The 19,742-nt window shown below is 45.4% G+C and overlaps 2 protein-coding genes across 2 annotated transcripts in view; one reads left to right on the top strand and one right to left on the bottom strand.

The window, feature by feature from the left end:
- The window catches only part of LOC125761539 (protein sidekick-1-like), a 102,464-nt gene that overhangs the window by 49,577 nt on the left and 33,145 nt on the right, over nucleotides 1–19,742 (bottom strand). The window lies entirely within an intron of this gene.
- On the top strand, nucleotides 15,039–16,858 carry LOC125761538 (trypsin epsilon-like). Its single transcript, XM_049422751.1, has 4 exons — nucleotides 15,039–15,377; nucleotides 15,485–15,729; nucleotides 15,797–16,131; nucleotides 16,200–16,858. The coding sequence occupies exons 1-4, from the start codon at nucleotides 15,149–15,151 to the stop codon at nucleotides 16,390–16,392; spliced, it is 1,002 nt and encodes a 333-aa protein (XP_049278708.1). The 5' UTR covers nucleotides 15,039–15,148; the 3' UTR covers nucleotides 16,393–16,858.

Below are 19,742 nucleotides of genomic sequence, written 5' to 3'. Positions count from 1 at the left end.
GCTTTTAAACCATTCCATTCTACCATATGCGGGCACGTCCGGTGAATGTTGGAATTGCTCGCGGTTGGAAGGACATTTCGAGAGGGACGCAATTGAGCATGATGTCGAGTTCGTGCTTGAGAGTGTGGCTGCCGGACGATGTTATGTTGTGTAACAAAATGTGAAGAGTGCTCAGTTAATGGTGCTTCTCGGTAAGGCTGAACATAGATTAATGATAAGCTGCTCGGTAAGTGGCAAGAAGCGGCGTACCGGGATATTTTCTTACTGCTTTCGTATTTATTGCACATCATCAAATGTGATAAAGTCAAAATTAAGATTTTGAGCTCTACACTCCACGCCAATGTTTGATTATGATCAATTTTTGATTGTCATTTTGCTAACTGAGTTAATATTGAACGCAAATATTTGTCAAGGTAGTAAGGGGTGACTATTATTTGCCTGCGGCCCATCTTACGTCTTGCTTGCTCGCTAATTGAATTCGATACGATGAGAGCAATCGCTTTACGGATATTATTTTCATCGCTTTGCCACCACCACCATTCGTTCCTTTCGCTCCTCCGATCAAGTAAGTACTTTGCGAAAGATGTAAGCAACAATTTAAGCCTTTTTCCAATGCGATAACGAAGAGGGTAGTCGACACCCAAGAAAAAAAAGGGTCTCCACTACACACACACATTTTTTATCGCACAAATTATCGCAACTTTTGCGTCCACTTTGCCCCAAAATTTTGGATCCGGCGAACCTGTGCTTGAAAAAGATTTCCCCCGTTGCCCTTGTTTCTCTCTTCTCTTTCTCTCTCTTGCCTTATCCCCTCTACGCCTTGTTCGCTGATGGATACATGTCGGAAAGGAAAGAGATCTCTTTTTTTTGCGGTACTTTACAACGTTTTCACTTTAATCTTCCGATGCTTCCGATCCGAAGCCGCCAACGATTGGTCCGTCCAGGTCATGACGAAGAAATGCGTGTTGAAAACCTTCTACCCTGCCCCGGTAATGAGCATCCTTTAAGGGTCTATGCTCGTCGGCATGATATTTTCCCTTATCAGTTTGAACTTACCCTAGAACGAGCGGGGCGAAGCGGTTAGGAATGTTTCATCTTTTTTCCCCATGGTACCGGGAAACTTTAGCTCTCACGGGGCCGGTCGTATTGGCCGGGATGTGCTTGGTTTGGCCATCCTTCGTGCGGTGGAAGGAACTGTGAGCGGACAAAAAAGCAAAACGAAAAATGAAACTCGAGAACGAACATCATTTTTCCGTGATCGGATTGAAAGCAGAAGAAAATTGGGCATTCTGACGGGAATAAATGCGCTACCTCCACCCCACTGGCCATGGATGGTGATACGGAAACGAAGAGGCACACAAACATTGCACCCAACTACTCACTGGTTACATTCAAATGCTCTCAAATGAAGATACCATTTGGTTGCGTTGGGGTTTTCCGCCTGTCAGGACGGATAGGGGGCAATGGAATTTTTGCATCAAACTTTTGGTTTTTTTTTCTTCTTGTGACAGCAGCATGATGCGAACCGCTATCTTTGAAATTTGATCAAGATGCTCACTTGAACGTAGTGGCCCGCTGTTGTTGTTGTTACTGGGACTGAAAAGATAAAGTTTTCTATTTCATTTTAATTCATTTTCACGCTTACTTCACGCAAGTGAAATATTTTCCACAAGAGAGATTTCCCCTCTATCAAATTGGTTTGGTGAAGTAACGCAAAAAATGGTCCAAATTTTAGACATTTTTCTTGCACTATTAATGACATAAGTGAGCGTTAACTAAAGCTTTTGCTTTTAAATGGAAGCTCAGTAACAGTCTTCAAGCACATGTCAAATAGTGCAAAAGTTAACCACCGAACAGCAATTAACAACATCGTCCAGTCGGCAAAAATCCCTACCTTCCACTCCAGTTCAAACCACATTGTTGAGTAAAATTTACTTTTAGTCCAATACCCGATCCGACTAGTCGGATATCATCGGAGAGAAATATTAACTAATGCAAGAACAGTTTATTTAGTTCCACCACACTTGATTTGAGCTTCAAGCTTTGCAGAACTAATTCACTCTGTGAAAGGTTATTGAGAAAACATTATTATGAGCATTTAAAAGTTATTTGTACTTCTCTCTCTATCGTGTGTTGTTCACGTACGTTTGCGCTTGGTAGTGTTGTTCAGTATTTAGCGTTTATGTCCCTGTTTGGTTCTCAAAAACCAGAACAAAAAGGGTAATTAAAAAAAAAATACAAAGTTGGAACTGAAAATTATACGCTAAATACCCATAACAAATATGCAATTCATGAGACTTTTACGGAACTGTCAAATACGTCGTCAGATTTATAAGTGGCCGCTAATTAAGAAATAAATTAAAATTTCAAATTACTGCTACTGCACGCATTGGCGTTGAAGCAGCCGGATGTAGGGACCGCCTCGCAGTCGGAAACTGAAACGAAATGGCACAAAACTTGTCCTTTGCAACACGCCCCACCCCTTGTAGAAGGCGTTGTTAAAAAAATCGGGAACAGGTCCGGAGGATGCTGAGGATGCAGCGCCGACGTTGGCCAGCGGCTTTCTGGCAATGACGCGCGACCCTGGAACGAAGAACTCGGGGCACTTTTGTGTTGTTTGACATTCCATTATGATTATGGTAATGGGGTTGTTTATCCTTGTTCTCTTGGCGAATTGAAAGGCTGCACATTCCGGTTGAAATGAGTCGCGCCTTTCGGTAGGTGCATGAACGGGGTAGCTGAACACAATCCTCATCCTGCCTGGACGAAACCGGCAGCACGCTTGAATCTTTATCCCCGGAACTCAGCACGGTTGTAGATGGCGTGTTTTTTTTTCTCTCGTTTGTTTGCAGTGCGGACTTGTTTCTTCCGCGGATGATGTCTCATGCAAACTATCGATAAAGCGACTATAGTGTGGCTTTTGCATTAATTATTTTCTCAAGAACAAACGAAACGGATCCGTGACTGGAGCTGGTGTGGAAGAAAGTTTCCAAAAGTTGATTTCCACGGCCAACTGTGGTTTGTGCGGTTTGTGTGGGCATCACAACATTTCTTGCACAAAAGAACTTTGCATTCGTCGTTGCACGAGATGTCGCGGTCATGCTCTATACTGACCGCAGCTCGGTGAATTTTCTTTCGAACTGGAAACGTTTGTCTGAAGCCTGAAACGAGTCCCTGTACGGTACCCGGAGAGAAAAATCGTCATTTACGAATTAGCTTCCGGGAATCAGCAAACCGAGCAGCAAAGAATAAAACTGCTCGAGTGCTTTTGTTTGTTTCATTTGTGATTCTATTGATGGTACGGATCCTGGCCAAATCTGAAAACTTTGACTGTGCTTTTTAGTTTTGGTATAATCCTTTAACTTCATTACACGGTCAGAAAAGCTCAAACGGAATTGTTACCGCTAGACGAAGTCTTCTAAATGACTGATCTTGTTTATGCCACCAAATCTGAAGCGTGCATTCTTGAAGATGAAATAACAATAAAGCAATCTGATTCCCCGCACGGAAACCATTTTTCCGAGGGTTCCGAAGCTCGTCGTAGTAAAGTACCCGTTTGTCGGTCGGAACTTGAAGATTGTTCCCATTGCTGTAGATGAAACAAAAAAACAAAATTCCGGAATGTGAAGCATTTTTCCGCCCTGAGACCCGGGGACTAGTTGTTGTGGTGCTATAAATTTTTAATTATTTCCCATAATTTTTTTTATACTTCTGTCTATCTCGCCTTGTTCGCCTTCGTGTGTTTGCCCTTGGCAAAATGCTGAGGAAAAACAAACCTTTCCAAAAATAAATTTAAAAAACACAACAACTCTTCATCAGAATCGGCGCAGGAAAAATAATACAACGAAGCGTAACAAGGCTGCGGAAGGATCGGTTGGTTGGGCAGGAAATCTCATCCGCTTATCGGTGGAATGCCTGTTCTGTTCTGTTTCGCTTCGTTTTGGCATCCGGAGAACGTTTTTCATTAGACGCTCCTTGGGCAAACAATGCGTTTGAAAGAATATCAGCATATTCGACCAAAGGGGAAAGCGAAGGAAAGGTGCCACGCGATGTGGCAGCAGTGTGCGTGGGATGTATTATGCAAGGTAAAGCAGCATCGATTATAAAGTTCTCATACGAAGGCTCATAAATTTTTAGACCCCACTTGGAAAGAATGCACCACACACAGACTCACCTTCAGCACTGGGCGAAGGGTTTGTCGCTCTGGTTTGCCTCATCTCATCGCACCAGACGTGGAGCAGATGGTGAGATTAAGTGGTGTCTGTAGATGTGAAATGACGTTCGAGCCGATCGAGCATCGATAAAGAGAGGTCATCCGGCAGGGCTATAACCTGTTGGCGATTACACGAACGGCAAGAGGCAAGGAGACCACCGCTCTAACCCCGGGAATGTGGTTGTGGCCATCGGTGGTTTTTACGTGAAGCATGCACGAGGACATCGCCAGTGCCGGGTATAGTGATCTATAGTTTCAATTAATTTTCCGACAAAATGATAAAGAGCCACTTCGGTGGGAAGTACACTGCTCAATTGATTTTGACTAAGTGCTTTTAATGGTGTGAAACCTTCGCTCGTTGCCAATTCTTTTCCCGCACACACACACACACCGGTTAGCTGCCGTTGGCTGGATCATTTCCAAAGGGTCAAAATTTGCAAAAAGAAAGTGACCGAGTTGATACGGTGGGCCGAATGCCGAAACTATCGGCACCCGGAAGCAGCCCGGTGCGGTCAAATATGTCGATCGGGATAAAGTTTAAGTATTAATAACGACACATTCCGTTGGCCGTCCCGATGGTAGGGTTTCGTGCAGTGCCTTTGCACGATATTCGTACGCCTTTCGGAAGCACCTGCTATGAACGATTATAAAATGAGAGCTTTCCTCTATCGATGCCCTGCGGAAGGAACAATTTATCGTCTCTGCAGCTGTCAGCTGATAAAAAGTGAATGGAACAATTGATGCCCTAATAATAATTTTGCTCGATGGTCAAGTCGCGTCGTAATTCTAACTGTGGATAAAGAAAATGTAAAACCTTTGGTACTAAGTACAAAAATTGGGGATAACCTTTAAGCGTTTTATGTGCGAAATATTACGCCTAAATGTATGCAATAAAGCAACAAATGTAGCTTAATCGGTCCTAGGAAGCGAATTAAAACTTTCGTCGCTTATAATTTTAGCAATTCTGCAAATCTTTCCGGCTGTGTTATGCTTGTTTATAAATTGTCCATTCGATTGCTTTGCCGTATTGCCGTATTGTAGGAAAGACAATTTCAATTACCATCCAATCAACACATCGGATGAGCCATTTTGTTGCTTGCGCGTGACAAAAGGGATGTACAAAACGCACTGGCAACATGGTTATTGAACCACCATTCCGAACTGTTTCGCACGGGATCAACACTGTACGGAGGACAATGTTCCGGTGCATCAAAGGACCTTGTTTAATGTACTCAATTGTATACAAGCGCACAAGTGATCGTTCCCAGGCGTGGGAATAGTGCATTGTTTCGGGTGAACGCGGTTCAACACATTGGCATTTACATCGGACGCTTGTCGGCGCTATTTCTGGTGCGCTTGCCCAACAATCACGCATTAACCAAGGCACCAAACAGGGTGAACAGGGTGAATGCGAAAAACAAAAGGAAATGTACAATTTTATATCAGCGCTGTAATGAAATTCTCTTTACAGTAAGCAATAAACGGACCTCTCACAGAACGCTAAGTGGCATCTGTGGGGCGAGAATCGACAGTATGGCCCGCGATTCGTGACAACTGAGCCAACAACAGCACCGCAGGTGACACGAATACGGTGCTTGAACGCCATTTACATTCTGGTCCAGTGCTGTTGAAATTGAACTGGAAATCAAATTCTTGTTCCCTTTTCGCGATTTATCGTGAAAATGGTTAAAACACACTTTTTTCTTTCTTTTGTTTTAATAATTTACGTCCAGTTTTGATTGGCCAACTCAAATGAATTGTCTGTTTTGAAGAGATAGTTCGACGTTGAAATATAAATTCTTTTTATACCCATAACTTTTGTTTCCTTTGCCAATCTACTTGCGCCGGACGAATCATCGTCCTTTCAAGCGTTACTGGTCATTTGCATGTTGTGTTACGCGTTTAATTAATTCCATTCAATAGCATGTGTTACTTGTGCGTCATTCGTGGCCATTTTCTTGTGACGCTCGATAAAGCTATGAATGGAAATAACGATTTAATTTCACCGTAAAACGAGCGTTTTTCTTCACGCAGCTAACGCTGCACATAACGTTGGGAGCAATTTAACAATCCGTATCGAGAGTTAAACAGAGCCTTTTTTTCTTCTTCGGTTCGGTTCGGAATAATCGATGGTTGGACTTTGCAGATCGAAATTCGAACTTGTATCGCAATTTAAAGCTCCGCGACACGGACCATTCGTTGTGAATATCCAATTGATGAGTGTGCGTGTGTGTGAGAGCTTTTTCCCTTAATGCTTATTTGCATTCATTTTGGTGGTTGTTGAAGAAATTGCGAAATCAATTTCCTGCACAGAGCCAGGATCTTTTGTTAAGCCGGATATATGTGTGCTATATCGATGTATGTGTGCGTCTGTGTGTGTGTATGTCCTTGCGTGCGTACGTTGACGCTTAATCCGATACATAATTCCGGTTAAGATTCAAACATATCTTTCACACAAACCCGGATGCCACAGGTCAATTAAAGGATAAATGATATGCTTTTCCAATCATCCTCACATTATATCCGCACGTGGTCAACACGGCACAAGCACGGGTTCGCAATCGATATCTGTGGCCCGGAGGGCCGCACAGGGATTGAACAAGGACACTGGGACAAACGCTCATAACACAGCGAATGTTTTTCCATCCATATCGAGCTTGTTCCTGGTCGCCGTGTATGGGTCGGTTTTGGTGCGAGCGAAAAACTCCGACACGAGAACTAATTTCGTATTCACTGTACAAGTTGACATAATAAATAGGAAGGATTTTCTTTTGATGCATACGAGTGGAAGGAAGCAAATGGGGTCGGGAATGGGAGCTTGGTGCCGAAGCGGGTGGGAGTGCAGAGCTGTGTACTATTCCTCTTAGGGAGTAGCAGCGCATGGTGAGAAAATGGAGAGCATTCATCTAGATTTTACCCTGTGCGAATATTTTTCTTTTATGTGTTGGAAAAAAGCGAACGACGACGACGCCGACGACGACGTGCCAGAATGGTCATATATTTACTCGAACTTCCGGCATAATTTTTTCCCCGTCCTTTGATTCTTTCTGTTCCGCCTTTGGTGCCCCGTTCAGCATCACGTGAAATTGTTAGAACCGTTTGTTGGATCGGTTGGAAGAACAGCTTTTTCTTCTTTTGCTGCAAAACTCGATTTCCCTTCGAGCGTTTCGAAATAAAAGGAGCCACGTGTTCGTTGTGGAAAGGGATGATCAGGTGATACGAATATCCATTCCCTTGCTGCTGGCCGTGTAAGCCTGAAACCGGTGAGCAAGATATTCAATTTCCACCCCTTTTTTTCTCTAGATAACCCGTCCCGTTCCGGGGCCCGGTCCTATCCGAAATGAGTCCAATTTTCATGCAAAAAGTTTTAGTTTCTCCACTTTACCTTAGTGGCCATTGGAGAAGGTCCTTTTTTTACTCAACCAAATTCAGATGCGTCCCCTAGCCAGTCCGGTGTGCACCATCTTGGACAAGAACAATACTCAAAACGAGGAAAGGAAACTTAGGGGTAAGGGTAGGGGTAGGGGTAGGTTTTTTTCTCTCAGTCCCGGGGTCTTCGAGCAAAGTTTTTAATGGCTGGTGAAATGCGAATATATTGCACCATGGCTCATTTGGTATTCGGTGGCCATCGGTGATTGCATTGGAATAGAATATTCGATCCCTCTTATCAAAACGGGCTCGCACGGCCATTTTGGGACGAGTGTGTGTGTGTGTGGGGGGGGGGGGGGGAAAGAGAGGCAGGTGGAGGTTTTTTGAAAAACAAAATTTATCGAATAATCGACACCGGTTCGGATCGCTTATTTCCTTGCCTTTTATTAAAGAGAAAAAGTAACAACTGGAACAATTGAAGCTTTCAAGCACCTTGTACAACCTTCTCAAACGGTGGAATGGTGCCTTAATCTTGCAATTTATTGAACACTTTCTTGCCATTTTTTTGTGTGTGCTGCTTTTGCTACAAGTGTTCATCAGTGTTCCGATCGAGATTGCAAGATAAGGTTAATAAATCCACAGCACTTAACTGATTACTACCGATTAGGACCCGATAGCATGACGACGTGTTTTGCTGCATTAGAAAATGTTCGTAAGTGGACAGCTTAAGATGCAAAACCACGCAGCTCCATGGTTGCATTGTATGTACGTAGCCAAAGGAAAGAAACGAACATGGACACAAAAATAGTTCCATGTTCGTGTGTGTGTGTGTGTGTGGAGTGGTTCCGGTCCGACACTCCGAACAGACCCGCACATGCAGCAGCGCACTACATGAAGCAGGATTTAAGATTTTATTTACTGCTGTACAAGGCTTCGAAAGGATCATCTAAGTTGCTGTCCCGCGCTGTTCACCCCGTCCTGCACGCTACGCGTTAAATGGCCACTGCAGTGCCAAGCCTAATCCCCATTTATCATGATTATCAATTTCATGCTGCACCATCTCTCCCCGGCGGCGCTGGTGTGAAAAGCTTCCCGGAAAAAAAACAACACACACCGAAACCCTGCTGGCAAACTACGGTTTGAACCGGTGCATGGGATGGTGGCTAATGGCGCGGTTTTGTGTTTCGGGCCAGTTTACAAGACCAGCTGCTGCCTCCAGCTACGACTAGTGTGCGTTTGGATGAGTGCTGCGCTACCATGGCCAGACCTGCATGAGAAAATGCATCACACTCGTATGCAAGCATGGGATTTTTCAGGTATGAAGCATTCAAACGATTCTCGGAAAGATCATTGTTAATAAACGATCCACCAAGTCGGGGATTTAATGGACAAAAAAGTGGTATTTAAAAAATAATCAACCATACAGTCACTGCCATGAAAATGGGAAGCTTCAGTGGCAGTGAACGGTATTTGAGAAAACACTTTTTTATTACTGGCCAGTTAAGGAGTGGTTCCAGTGCAAAATACCGTACCAAAACCAACGTAAAAATAGCACACAGTGGAAATTCTTTCTGGTTGTGTGACCAAAAAATCACTGCTATTAAAACTACGTCCACAAAAATGGTTGCACGTGGCGCAATTTTCCTCCCATTTTCTCCCCCAGGGGGGAGGAACTCTTCGCGCATGTTTGGCGTATTGTTTGAAAACCACATGAAAGTACGAAACGCGAACGTACGAACAGACGACCGAAGCAAACGTATAATGCAAGCTGCTCGTCCCTAGCTAGCCGGTGGACACGTACCGAGCATGCACTAATTTAGTGCCACGGTTCAATGCTCACGTACGCGGGCGCATCATCAAACCGGGTTCCCGTCTCTGGTCTTGTCACACGCGAGACGGACTCGAACAGCGCATCAGCGTGTTGTTTGGTTAGGAATTGAATTCTTCCATCGAGGATGAGGTTCGAGCCGCGGATGGGGGTGTGGTGGACAAAGTTTAGGATCAAAAGCATTCGCTGGCCATAAGAGATGGCGTTTATGATGGGTCGAGCGGGATAGGAGGGGTAGACACATCGTACGAAAGAAGAATAGTTGGTTAAGTTGTTCAAAATGTTTTAAGCTGATGGGGCGCGTTCTATACACGATATTGCAATGAAGCATCGCACCATCGCAGCTGCTATGTATGTACATGTGATCTATGTGATGCAATTAAAATTTCACCACTGCATTACTGTATTTTTTCGGTCGCTCCGAACTCTGCTTATCATCTAGCTGTTTTAGCGGATCAATTTTACATGCGAGCGTTAAGGCTTTGAAGTGGTTTTTGGGAGGCGAGAGAGGGAGAGAGAGAGAGACAGAGAAACGGGGGAAAACGTGTAAGTAAATTATGTATGAAATTAAAGTTTAAACATGATAATCAGCCTAACTGAGCTGCAGGTTCCATGTAATCGTAATCGCAAACATGCTAATTTGTGATTAATTTTCTATTTACAATTCATATCATTTTCGCACCTAATAGCGCATATGACGAGCATGGTCGTGCGTAACAACAAGCGTAATGATGAATGTTATTCATGTAAATTTGTAGATCAAACGAATGTCGGTACTCGTTATTCTTTTTTTTTCTATCTCATTGCTTGGGACTACGAATTTTTGTCGCATTTTTGTGCAATAATTGAGGAACATGTTGCTAATGCATGAATTCGGACAAAAATAGATGAAACAAAAAAACATTATGTTAACTATGGTTTTCTGTGCAGGGGGAGGAGTGGGGGGAGCACAATGTTTAAGTGTCAACGTGTTTGGAATATTGGCCACCCGTTCTGTTGTTATCCCGCACCTCAGGTATCTTGTGTGCAGAAAGAATTTCGCTCCAAATCGTAGAACCCGTTTCCGGGGATGACTTATGGCATGGTGCCTATTTTGGCCTCATCTCGTCTATATTTTCGGAAAATGTCTCCTCGAAATGCTCAATATTTATCACCAAGGTGGAGTTTTGGGAGGTTGATTCAAACTCAAATAGACACACAAACCCCGGTAGAGAAATGTTTCACATCATGAATTCTCTTTTCGTGCACGTGCGTTTCACCTGACGACCGGCCTGCCTGTCTTTCCGGTCTTCCCGGTGATACAGAGAAAATGAGGCAGCTTGTTTGCGGAGAGCATTAAAGAGAATTCATCACCATGTCGCAGACAGGGTCGAGCTGGTGCCATTGTCCGCAGATCGTGCTTTTCCGTGTATCTGCGTGCGAGTGTGTGTGTGTTTCAGTGACTGATGATTTCCTCCGATGACGTATAGGTACTCGGATTGGATGGGCGCATATTACGGAAGGTCGGGCCGGACAGCCCAGGAGACGGGAATCGAACCTTATGCCAACGACAGAATGTGTGCCGCCCTTCGTCGTTCTTCCGTTTGCCCAGCATTAAACACATGTGGGAGAGTTATGTGGCATGCGTTTGTGTGCCTTTGTGTCATCGTTGGTTCGCCAGCTGCCATTCGTTTTGTGATGAGGATCCCCATAATACCCAGAACTATCCGGCCGTACCGGCACCGAGCGGTCAGCCTACGATCTGGACGTGAAATTTCGGATACTGTTCCTGAAAATGTCATTTCCATGGACGTTCGTCCGCTGGTGCAAATGGCATAAGGGATTGGGGTTGGACGAGTCCATTCCGGCAACCGGTAATATGTCTGGCTATCACCATCTGACCCAGACGTACCAACGCTCTGGACATTCCCCAAGACACACACACACAAGCATGCACGTAAATATGCAAACGTGTCCCAACGTACAAGCGTAGAGAGTGAAAATTTATGTTTAATTTTAAATCAATTTAATTCAATTAAACTTTTGTTCGTTTGCACCACTAGAGGGCGCTGATAGGACACCTTTACGAAGCGACGGGGGAACTACAGGCCCACATGTTCCGAAAGACCCATGTCGAAAGACCTCAATTCCCGGACAATTACGAGCTCCATGTCATCATCCGGTCGATGTGCGTTTGATGGGGAACAATTTTCATTAGCGATCGTTGACGGTGACATGATGCGCTTTCGCGAGTGCCATCCTTTTGTGTGGCATGTGTTGCCGACAACTGCTACCCGGGAACGTGGTGCTGCGTATGAAAGTGTCGACCGTGGACGGTATGTCGCATTATTTATGGGAAAATATGTACGTTGTGTTTTTCTACATCGGTTCGCATCGGGACGCTTTGTTGACAAAAGCCCATCTTTCGTGTGCGGAACTGGACGGTGTTACTTCCATTCGCAAACACTTCAATCAAGCTAATTACGGCTAATGTTGGCCAGCTGTGGACAGTTGGGACGCAGATGATATGCACAAAACTAGGGTCACAAAGTTAAACAGGATGAAATGTTCATTTTTCTCCTCGAGTCCACTAGCTCGAGGCAAACTAGCTGGGAATTAATAATTTCCAGTCATCGACCTTGGCCAATTTACTTATTGCAGCGTACAGGGTTGAGCTTTTTTTTTGGCTGCAAGCGCTTTTGATAACATCATTTGTTATTTCTATTAGCCAACCCGATTTCTAGAGGTTAATAATTCATTCTCCATCTGAGGGTTTTCATTCTCCAGAGGTGATGTGTGGTAACGAGAGGGGAGATGGTATGTGGAAGTGTCCTAAATTGTTGCCAAAACAAATCTCTTCGTCTTCGGTGCTGGTCATTGCTCTTGATAAATGGCACTCCCTGTTACACCTTTTTCCGCACTCTTTATGGTACGACCTTCATTCATTGTTGGGGATGTTGGGGATGTTGTACCATCAGCTAACTATATGCGTCACACCAACTATGGTCTCCACTCGAAGGCAGTGTAACGCACCAAGCGTAATTCCTTTCCCGAGAATAAACGACTACTCCCCTTCCCCTTTCGACCCACCACTACTGATGTAAGCTGTGACGCTTTGGAAAGATGAAAGAATAAAGCGTCTGCCGGAAGTGGCAACAGTTCTTTAGATACTCTATTCTCATCACTAGTGTACTGTCTTGGCCCGTACCGCACAAGAAGTGTTGCTGCACTGCGTAAAGTGCTTTCTGCGTTTACGCCACACTTCGTAGTCTCGTGAGTGGGTTTACTTCACTTGGTCGTGACTTGCATCCCGGCGCATACTGATGGACGAAAGGACTTGCTAGGTTCACGCCCGTCACCAGACCCCGTTGCCATGGGGCGACATCACCCAGTAACTGGGTAATAAAAGGCTAACCGGATAGATGTTAAGATTTACACTCTCCCAATCTACCAGCGTGAGACCAAACCCACCCATCAGTCTGAGGCCTGTCAACACTGGCCGGAGGTGATGATGGAGTGTCCGCCAGCCATGCGGCACTTCCGTTCTGGCACGATCTCCAGTGGAAAGTTAATTTAAAACCGCATCATGCTTAACGGTGGCAAAGGTGCCGAAAGCAGTGAAAGATGGTGCGGGGATTAATGCTTTTCTGGTGCTGTGTGATGTTTTTTGTTTGTTGTGTTTTGTTGTGTCACTCATTTTCGTTTGTTGTTCTTCTGCTGGCACTGAACGGATGGAGAGCCATTCGCTGTAAAGTGAAGCATTTCGACAGCATGCAAAAAGGGAAAAACTTTTGCGTGCCTTTTTGCCTTCGATGGACGACGTGTGCTGTTTTTTGTATGCCTTGCTCAAACAGAGTAAAGATCATTGCTGTTGTGGTATTGAGGGTACTGTCTTTTAACCAGTATGCTTTTCACGATGAATTGCGTGTGGACAAAGAAATTGGCGTAGAGAGAGAGAAAAAAAGCGGGGAGAGCTACTGCAGCGGTTACAAAAGCTTGTTAGTAAGTGGTGTAAAGTTGTTAATAATTCATAGCCCAGCGTACATAATATGTTTTCTTATCAATGTAACCACTCTGTTGGTTAGAAAGGCGATAAAAAGCTTCATAACTGCACCTGTTTCGGAGAACACGTTTCACATAACTCCTGCATCATGTTATCGTACCTACGATAACATGTTGTTGCAAACCTATCAGGAACGGAGGGCATAATGGTAAAGTTTATCGACCAATTAGAATAGCATCCCTTCGTATAGATCCATCATACGCAGGGCACGTTGCAAAGGTGCAGTTTTACGCAAATCCTCACATGTGTGTAAAACACCCGCACCCCGAGAGTAGGGACGAAAGAAAACCTGGAAACCTGGAAACGGATGACGATATCTTCACGCATCAGCCGTTAGCATCATAAGCGGCTGCTATTAGCGAAGGTAACAGGAGAAGAGGTTCCGTTTATTCGATTCCGTTTCCATGTTTCCATGCGAAGCTAGAATGTATGTGTGTGTGTGCTATTTCTAAACGTTACGCCCGCTGATTGCTATCCCTGCCTAATTACCATCAATTTCCCGTAACGCATCTAGTTTCTTCATTAAAATTTTCCTCATTACTGGCGAGACCTCTAGAATCAAGCCGCGAGGTTTTAGCGATTTGCAGTCGCTGGTACTGTAGAGGCTTAAGAAAGGCTTAGGGTTTCCGGGTTCAAACGAGCGGATATTTAGAATCCGACCGAGGTCTCGGTTGGCACGGTTCCGACCAGCTACTACCATTCCGGCAGCTTACACGTCCGCTAATCCGCCCGATGGTGGGGAGCTTTTCGTGAAAAAATATGCACTCTTTCATCCCTGCACACGCTCTCCTTCGACGCCGTACGAGCGCCGACGACGACGACGATGTTGTAATTGAGTTTTAGAACCATTGCCTCCAACAACATTGCCATTCTGCATCGCAGGCTGTCTGTGTTTTTCGGGGGGAGGGAAACGCAACTCAACGTCGTTTTTGCTCATGCAAAGAAACTCGGTCGTACCGTGCTAAGCTGCACTCGGTCGTGCATTTGTGCCGTGGTGTGGATGCATCCAGGGTCCGGGAAGGTAAAAATATTGGAGCACAAAATTGCGCAATTATCTCATTACGGTGTAGTTGGCACTTTTTATCGAAGGTCCGGAAGGTTGCTGATTCGCATCTACTGCGGCGTGAAATTTAATTCCTAGCTTGGTTCAACCGACCGTACCGCAGGCAAACACGGACAAACAGTGTTAAATGAGTCGTTTGTTTGGTAAGCAAACGTGGTGGATGTAGAACGGAGCTCTACACGGTGCAGGACATGTAGCGTGTAAATTTGTAGCCTTGTTTTTGCCGATAAGGATAGGTAAAAAAGGTTTTAGTCAGCTACCAGACTTACTGGCAGAATGGCAAATGCGTCGGAAAAAACTATGATTGAAATAAATTTTAAACTTACTGCAAAAACTATTTGTTATTACGGCTTTTGCCGTGTTATTACTGTAAAAAAACTTTGGTTAAAATGTTGCTCTATCAGGCTTGTTGACCAATTAGTCTCAACGTTGGCGATTAGACTTTAAACTGAATGCTTGATTCTTTCAGAAAAAATCTCTCACCCAAGTCAATTCACTCCTACGCCAGTTATCATCTCATAATCTGGTTATCATTTTCGCTCCGTCTCGAAATGCTCGGTTTTTGGACGCTTCATAAAGATAACATCCCAGTGGCCCGATAAACCACGCGTAGGAAATTTACTTAGACAATTAATGCACAGTACCGAGCATGGTGAGCTGAGATTTCGATTCGAGTTCCCGCGTGTACTGCTCCAAATATCTCGTCGTCGCGTGGAGGTGGTGGGATTCTTGGTAGTGTCAATTTTGCAGCACGTCTACGGTGTAACAACGTTCGCGGCAGTCAGAATGCGATGCATCGTCGGAAGCTTTCCAGCGGTGTTGGTCTTTGCCATCTGTTGCGTAGATCCAATTTTCGCTTATTGTGAGTTCGAGTGAACGTTCCTGCCCCGTCCGGCCAAGTGTAGATCGAGGGTACACTCTTGACGAGTGTTTGACTTTCTCCTTAATGTTGGCTTCATCACTTTACAGCTCCACTACCGCTCGAAGCCGTCATCGCAAGGGTAAATCGTGTTCCACATTCCGTTTCCCTGCCCTCAGGGTATGACGTCGGAACGGTACGAATCGTCGGTGGAAGTAAGACAACTATCGAGAACGTTCCTTATCAGGTTTCGCTGCGGTATTTCAATAATCACATCTGCGGTGGATCCATCATATCCCACTCGTGGGTGTTGACGGCTGCCCACTGCCTGGATTGGTATCCCAACAATGATGAAGTCAGTCGCGATCCCGCAACACGCAGCTGTCCAACTAGAGCGCCCTACTGATGTCCTTTTCCGTCAGATTTCAGTCCGTGCCGGGAGCACCTATCAGTCGGCGGGAGGATCACTGCATGCGGTATTTTACTATTACCTGCACGACCAGTACGACATGGCAGAGTTCCAGTGGGACGTGGCGACCGTTCGCGTCCGAACGCCCATGGTGAGCGGACCGGCGAGAGCACCCATTCCGCTGTCATCTTTGCCCGAGTGGTCGATTGGGGAGCGCGTTACGGTGGCCGGTTGGGGTCACCTGACATCACAGGCAGGCACGGTCGTCGATAACTTGCAGATGGTCCAGCTGGATGTTGTTCCACGGGAGATTTGCAACCAGAGCTGGACCGGCTACATCACGGACGAGTGCGTGCGGAAAGACGTCTTATCTAATCGTAACATTCTTATCGCAATCGCATCGCTTCTCGTTGCAGCATGATTTGTGCCGGTGGACTGGGTTTGGATGCATGTGCGGGAGACAGTGGAGGACCGGCGGTACAGAATGGGGCACAGTACGGTGTCGTGTCGTGGGGCGCCATCGAGTGTGGGAACGGTCTGCCAGGAGTGTTCACCAACATTGCTCATCCGTCTATTCGGAATTTCATTCGCCGTACCACGATGGTGTAATTGTTTCAAGTAACCGTTCTCCAAAGTGGCCGGTCGGACGATATGAAGACGTGTGGAGACCGGGGAGTTGGGGAAGTTAATTAAGATAAAGAACATAGCATTCTGTCGAATGGAAGCTTACACTCAACATAATATAAACACGCTAGAAAGTGCTTAATAATCACTTAAAAATGTTTAATTAGGCACGTCCCAATTCAATTAAAATCACAAATCAAACACTTATCACAATGTGCTTTTTCAGAATGGTTTGCAATAAAAAAAAATCCAATATTACAATAACTCATCAATGTACAGACATTATGCAAAAACTTCGATCGTGTCTTTGGTTCGGTACCGTTGCCCGGGTAACACCCTCGTTGGAGCTTTTCACAAGTTCCCAGCTTCATTCGCTTCAATTTCATTAACGTGCAAAATTTCCCCCAACACTCAACGGTTCGTAGCGAAAGTAGCAAATATCAAGTCAATTGCACACTTGTGTCGAAATTGGATTTATTCGTCGTTCCCAGCTCCGTGACACGCTGCCGGGCTGCCAGATCCTCCAAAATAAAAAAAAACGTATACCAAACAAAAATGGCGTAATTGGCGATAGTTTGCCGTTTAACGAGGCTTATCAGATTTGGAGACAATTTTTTCGAGCACCAAAGTCAACCGACCGGCAAACAATTGCTTGCGACGAATGATTTGCTTTGTTTTTGTCTTTCACTGTTGTGTGGCTCTGTACATCAGTAGCACTAGCAGGGTCACCATTACGTTAATTCAATTGAAAGGCATACGGGCCACAATCCAGCTCACACCGGCACACACTTTGCTGGATTAGTACTGTCGCGTCACAAAAGGAATGCCCTGCGCTGGTTGTGTTTATAAAGCGCGAGAAAAAGGAAGAAAACGAAGAACCTTCCGGCGTGCGTGATCGTGTTCCGGTAGGCAAAAATGGCCACGTGTTAGTTTTCCGTCCGCAATATTTCGCAAACCCGTCACAAAGGGCTGAAACGCGTGACAAACAAAAACATCGATTCCCCACATCTATCGTTTTCAATATTCAGCAACATCAACACACCGGTGGGGCCGAAACATTCGATCGATATGGTGGAGGCTGCAGGAGTGTGTGATAGTGACGATGGTGGCAAATGGGTCCTCCCATATAACTAACCCGTAGCAAGTTGATGGAATCGTATCGTCATCGGCCACGCCGTGTTCGCTGCAACACTTCGTTGTGAGTGCTGTCTTAACGAGCCGGGAGATAAAACTGTGCCATTCCCAGCCGTCCCAGCAGCATTCGAGGACTATCGAAAGGTAGCCCTTTTGCGGGTTAGGGGCGGAAAATCGGCGGGAGGCAAAATTCTGTCGAAATAAAAACATACACTCCGGATGCTTTCCCAGTTCCCACGTCTGTTTCTGGGGGGCGAGGATTTTTCACAATCCCAATCGACGCAATATGGGAAAGCGATCAGCTACGGCAGTGATGACAAACACTTACCAGAAAAACACGACACTTTTGCCGGGATATATATCGGGTGGGGTTAGCCAAAAGGTATTCCATTCCCCCCTTCCTCCTTCTACCCCTCCAAAAATCCCCCTTACTCTCGCCCTCTTTGTTGCATGGCATGAAACTTTGCTCAATTTTGGCGAGCAAAACAAATATGTTCGCTTTCAGGTTGTTGGATTTCAGGGAGTGGAGTTAAGTTTTTCCTTGCTTACTGTTGTTTTTTTTTGTTACGGTCGTTTCAAGCAGGTTAGCAGGATTCGCTTCACCCTCCCTCCACCTCCAGGTCTCTAGGTGAGTGCTGAACTAGTGCTGAATGGAGGAGGACGAAGTGTTTTGATCCTTCAACGAACGATGACAAAACACGTGAGCAGCATATGAAACACGGGGGCGAACGAAATAAGTACTCCTACGCCAGTCGGTTGGCAAAAGGAAGACGCACACACACACACACAAGCCCCCCATTGAGTTTTATTTTACACATTTGCGCTCGTTATGAAAATCGACTGTCATCGCTACGTCCTTTCGGGTGAACGAATGGGACCGACTTGAAAGGATCGTTCTCCTTGTGATCCTTTCACCATCCAATCCGTTCGTCCGTGCGTTGTTTGTCACATTGTTCCGTCGTTTAAGGGTCTTGCCGCTTAATGGCAACGGAGAGGAATGGCACGTCTGACAAACAGAGCCGCACGTATCCGTTTTTTGGGTAGGGGATGAAATGTAAATACTCTTGCAACCTGTCGATTACGACGCCAATGTCTTGGGGATGCAACAAAAAAAACGCAAGAGATCTTTGCTGACTTTTCCCGTCTCAGGAGCGGAAGGTCGATTGAAATTGTATCCATTGAAAAACATGCTCCAACAAACAACGTACCTCACTACCAGCTGTCGCCATATGTTGCTACTTAGTGGCCCAAGAAGTCTTGCGCAATAACAGGTACCGGTGATTAGGACAGATTTGTTAGAATGATACTTCCTCCTCATCGCTGGAGGATCGGCGGCCGCCAATCATTCACTCGGCATCGCCCATGTTGACAGTGGCTGGTGAAAAAGCGACCAAAATGTAGAACTTTGATAAAGTTGTCCCGGCGCGGTACCGGTATAATTGCTTCCCCCCTACACTGTTAAGTGGCGCGAATGGTCCGATGCGCCCTCCGATTGCGAGTTTACTTATTCACAGTTCCGACAGTTCGACTGCTCGATTCAATGGGTATGGATCGATTTCAATTAGCAAAACACATCCGCACACAACTTCTGGCGGTGAACGAGCCTTTTACCGACAAAAGTCACCCTCGCGACGGTGGCCTTGCCGAGAGCGCGGGAGAGACTTTTGTTCGCCAGAACAAGCCAGAAGCAAAAGTTAGTTTGACGCTTTTCATGTAAATGCAGTCCCCGATTGCCGAACTGCTACTAGAACTGGTTGGAACTGCTTTGCAACTTTCCAGACACATGACATCAGCGGCCAGAACACGACGCCCGATTTGTGTCTACCTCCCTGTTGGCTGCATTAGTTCAGCTGTCGTTTTGTGTCGTGTAGCCGCGTGTTGGTTGCTGCTGTTCGGTGGTTGGTATTTGTTTCACCATTTCCATCCAGAATCTGACTTTTTGGCGCTTTTTTTTTATTTCTGGTAAATTTCGATTCCGACAGTGGCAACTGGTTGACGTTTGATTTCGGTGGTTGAATAGAAAGATAAACAGGCAACTTTTCCACACCACCTTCGTTGGCTTCTTGTGGGAAGGAAAGTTTGAAACGGAAAACGGTCGTACGAACAATGTGAGAGTTTTCCGTTTTTAAGCTGATCAAAAGTGTGTAGTTTGAGCGGTTCTGTGCTGAAAATGAGCGTTTGTTTTCCCCGCGCCAAACTGT

Source organism: Anopheles funestus, chromosome 2RL (assembly GCF_943734845.2).
Source record: "Anopheles funestus chromosome 2RL, idAnoFuneDA-416_04, whole genome shotgun sequence".
Taxonomy (NCBI): Eukaryota; Metazoa; Arthropoda; class Insecta; order Diptera; family Culicidae; genus Anopheles; species Anopheles funestus.
This window is presented reverse-complemented; position numbering and strand designations above follow the sequence as displayed.